The sequence below is a fragment of the Dipteris shenzhenensis genome, chromosome 5 (genome assembly GCF_047967505.1).
Source record: "Dipteris shenzhenensis isolate YYH24624 ecotype China chromosome 5, Dip_SZ_1.0, whole genome shotgun sequence".
NCBI classification, from domain to species: domain Eukaryota; kingdom Viridiplantae; phylum Streptophyta; class Polypodiopsida; order Gleicheniales; family Dipteridaceae; genus Dipteris; species Dipteris shenzhenensis.
This window is the reverse complement of record NC_141600.1, coordinates 47,962,899-47,967,032: the sequence shown is the minus strand read 5'-3', so window position 1 is coordinate 47,967,032 and position 4,134 is coordinate 47,962,899. Positions and strand designations below refer to the sequence as shown.

Sequence of the window (4,134 nt, the reverse complement as noted above, 5' to 3'; positions counted from 1 at the left end):
AAACTTAATGAGCATTGAATAGTGTGAATCCTTTTGGCCGGAACAAGCTAGGTCACCAAGTTTTCCTTTGGATATAAATATGTTACTAGATATGGAGGAAGCAGAGGAATGACTTTTACCTTGAAAATATTGTGGCAGGAAGGGAGACAAACCCTTACCAGAGTTTATACCATCTAATGAGATTGAAGAGGGTTTATTTGTTGCAGTTTGGGCATCTGATCCAGGTTCAAAGTTGGATGACCAAGGTGGCCCAATTTGGGTTGCAAAGGTTGCTAAGATAGAAAGGGATGACAAGGGAACTCCAGTTATAACATTCACAGCTTTATGGTATGAACCAAAGCCATTGAAAAATCTCCCGAGAAGATATATAATAAAACAACTCTATGAGAGATGCTTGCAAAAGAAACGTGAATGGGTTCCAAATAATGAGGGATTATTAGAGGTGGAAGTCAGTAGCATTATTCATTGCTGGAAATCGAGGACACGAAGTTTTAAAAAGAAGCATGGATATGATGTTGAAAAATGTATCACAATCCCTGATCCAAGTCGTGTCCATATTAAACATCATTTGGCAAGACTTGACCCATCAAGAGCAAATACATTACATGACTTTGATGACTCTGAACGAGATTCAGATGCATAAGATAATGTTTTGGATGCTTTTCTCCATACAAATGGTGTATCTATACACCACCAATAAGATAATGTATTGTATGCTTTATTTTTCAAAAAAAGGGTGTATCTATACACCACTTATATATTGAATTCAACAAACTCTTTTTTTTTTTTTAAGTGGTGTATCTATACACTACTTATTTGTTGAATTCAGCAAACTCTTTCATATGGTGTCATATTTTCACTTTATCGGTATAGTGTTAAAATTGAACTCGAGTTAGGAGACTACTGTTATTATTATTATAGTTATTGGATGGAGGCACCATGCACAAGGTTGGGAATTATAGCTTCATTGAGCCATATTTTTTTTAATTAAAGGTCACCACTTAACTTTATAGCTTAATAAGGCCATATTTGTATATAAGTGACCCATTTAGTGCTCTAAAAAACCCAATTTATGAGCTCACTAAGTGAAGTTGAGTGGAGAGGATATGCTCCAAAAAAAATTCCAAACTAGGAGAGAAAGTCCAAAAATTTTGAATAGTGTGTTGAGTATGACTATGTCATGGCTTTATTGTGGTTGGCCATATCAACACTAATTTAGCATCATATATTAGTTGTATGGTTGGCAACATCAACATCAATTTGAAGCCATATATTACCTAGGGGAGACCAAAGCTTAGGTCCAATTTGCACATGTGAGTACCTTGGTAATAATAGAGAGATATTATCGGAGATAATTTAACCTTCTAGAAATGGTCAAATTCCAACGGATGTCTTAGGTAAACAAAGTGTGTTTAGGAAATTTCGGAGTTTGATTTCTCACTTTGTTAGCCAATTTTGGCCATTGATTCTTGACTTCATATCACCGTCATAGTTTGCATTAAGTTGATTTGACTTGCAAATCAACATGATCAAGAGACAAAGGGTAGGCCAACATAAGGTTTGATTATTTCTAAGAAGAGCCTCACGTGTACAAGGCTTTGAAAAGCAAAGTGTTTCACTATGAGACTCAGCCTTAAGGTGATTGATATTTATAAGGAGAATCCTTGAATGGAGGATGCATTAACAAATTAGCCTCTTTCTAGCTCATTTTATTGTGAGCCTCCTTCCTTGCTGTTTTTTTGGCTTACTGTTTTGGTTGCTTGTGAGCTGCTCCATTTAAGCTCTCTCGAAAACAAACTTTGCTCAAGATCATGGCGATGATTTGCTTGAACAACCGTAGCTCTCTGTTGATCATCTTGTTGCTCAGCTCCTCAGTCGCCATCTCTTTGCATTCCACCACACAAGCTTTCTCTCTCCCTGATGCCGCAACCGGCCTCGCTTATGGTTTCTATAGTTCCTCCTGTCCCACTGCCGACAGCATCGTTCGTTCCACCGTCCGCTCCTTCCTCGCCCCCAACATCTCCCAAGCTGGCTCCGTCCTCCGCCTCCCCTTCCATGACTGCTTTGTCCAGGTACTTTTCCTGGCCTTTGGGTGACGTTGTGGCGCTCAAACATTGAGGGACTGCGGGAGAGTTCATGAGCAGGATGCTGGGCAGTCACTTGATCGAGCTGTGACCCGTCATTATTTTTTTCTGTCCTGTTTTTATCGTTTCGCTAAAAATTCGTCTCTTGTCGCCAGGGATGTGATGCCTCTTTGCTACTTAACGACACCCAGGGCGAGCAGCACGTTCCGCCCAATCTTACGTTGAGGCCGCAGGCTCTGGCCCTGATAGAGCAGATCAAAGAGAATCTCGAAGCTAGCTGCCCCAATACCGTATCCTGCGCGGACATTATCGTTATGGCCGCAAGAGACGCCACACACCTGGTACAGATTCAGATCCCGTGGCGCGTGTTAAACATGTTGCATCTCTCGTGATACAGATCACTGCGAATTCTGAACTAATTGACGATCTTCTCTGTCTGTATTTCCGAAGGCGGGAGGACCTCACTTTGAGATTCCAACAGGTCGTCTAGATAGCCTGGGCTTTGCAAGCTCCCAAACGATCCTTAGCGACTTGGCAGGTCCTGCAGACAACATAACAACACTTGTAGAAAAGTTCGGCAATATAGGCCTAAACAAAACGGATCTGGTATCGCTCTCTGGTAAAAATCCGCTCGCACGAATTTTTCTCCAGGAATTTTGCTGTTTCTGTATGCCATAGCAACACTGTGTACTAGTGGGACGTGGTTGTTGGGACCGAGACGATCATCACCTGTGGAGGAGTTTCTTCACGGCGGTCTCTTATTTGTATCTAGTGCTACGGTGATGCACTTAATTTTAGTAATGATGTTTTCCGTGACACAGGAGCTCACACAATCGGTCTAGACGGTGATGCCCTTAATTTTAGTAATGATGTGTTCCGTGAACGCAGGAGCTCACACAATCGGTCTAGCACACTGTGCTGCGTTTAACAACACCATCTTGCCAACGGTGCAATCGGGAGTGGATGCCTCGTTCGCTCAGAAACTGCTGCAAGTATGTCCGAACAGCGAGAGCAACCAAGACACCGTGCAGGATATGGTCACACCAAACTTTTTCGACAACCAGTATTACAAAAACATGCTCAACGGGGACGTTCTCTTCGACTCCGACCGGGCGCTGCTGAAGGACGAAACAACCGCAGCCGTTGTTGCAGCCTTGGCAGCAAGCGAGCAAGAATTCTTCCAGCAATTCGCGTGCTCTTTCATTAAGATGAGCATGGTAGGGGTGAAGACTGCAGCCACAGGCAACGGGAACGTACGCAAGATCTGCTCGATTCTGAATGCTGGCGCCAATCAAACGGTGAGCGGTGTGAGCGCCGTGGCGTATGCCTCGCATGGGGATATGTTGTATGAAAGGCCTTGACCAGCAGCAGCAGCAGAGCAGCCGACCATGGCCATAGCTACATATATCTAATCTACGTACATGACTGCGCACGTTACATTGCTTCTGAGGTTGAAAGCTGCAAATTTGGGTTGTTTCTCGCTTACTCACAATGTAGACTTGCTCTGCAATGTTTGAGCAGCAAGAATGGCCACTCCATCTTGCAGAAGTTGACACTGCGTAATGACGCGCAATTGCCTTGATACAAATATTCTTTGTTTGTAACTTTGTCTCTCTGTCTCTGTCCTTTTTCTTTGTAGCCACGGGAATAAAATGGAAAATTTGGTCGAGACAAACTCTATATTATCTTGAAGAACCTTGATGCGTCTAAAAACGTACATATCAATGGATTTCAAAGATAACGAAGAAATGAAGTGGGATCGGATGATATGCGACCGCGGACCTTAAAGCTGGTGGAAAAGCGGCTAGATTGATACAAATTAACATTTTCTCGTTGACAAAGCCAAAACCTCCATGAGATGCAAAAGCAAAGAAAGAAGTCACTATTGGCCATATCCAACGACTCTAGATCTTTGGCTACATGCGAATAAATTGGTGCCAAACAGCGACAACAGGCGAAGAAATTGGTGCCAAAGGAGTTAGGACCACATTTGTTTGCCAAAAGAGATTACGTTCTCGCCTACCACAATATTTAAACGGCTCTACCTCTT

The 4,134-nt window shown here is 42.8% G+C and overlaps 1 protein-coding gene across 1 annotated transcript; it reads left to right on the top strand.

Moving 5' to 3' along the window:
* Window positions 1-1,691: 1,691 nt before the first annotated feature.
* LOC147902117 (cationic peroxidase SPC4-like) lies at window positions 1,692-3,754 on the top strand. The gene is made up of 4 exons (XM_087375066.1): window positions 1,692-2,072; window positions 2,240-2,425; window positions 2,535-2,703; window positions 2,973-3,754. The coding sequence occupies exons 1-4, from the start codon at window positions 1,812-1,814 to the stop codon at window positions 3,443-3,445; spliced, it is 1,089 nt and encodes a 362-aa protein (XP_087231192.1). The 5' UTR covers window positions 1,692-1,811; the 3' UTR covers window positions 3,446-3,754.
* Window positions 3,755-4,134: the final 380 nt, after the last annotated feature.

Excerpts from the sequence above, each read along its gene's own strand:
- LOC147902117 (XM_087375066.1), top strand. The coding sequence starts at position 1,812 with ATGGCGATGATTTGCTTGAACAACCGTAGCTCTCTGTTGATCATCTTG. Across the intron at positions 2,073-2,239 it reads TCCATGACTGCTTTGTCCAG|GGATGTGATGCCTCTTTGCT; the intron begins GTACTTTTCCTG and ends TCTTGTCGCCAG. Across the intron at positions 2,704-2,972 it reads GGATCTGGTATCGCTCTCTG|GAGCTCACACAATCGGTCTA; the intron begins GTAAAAATCCGC and ends CCGTGAACGCAG.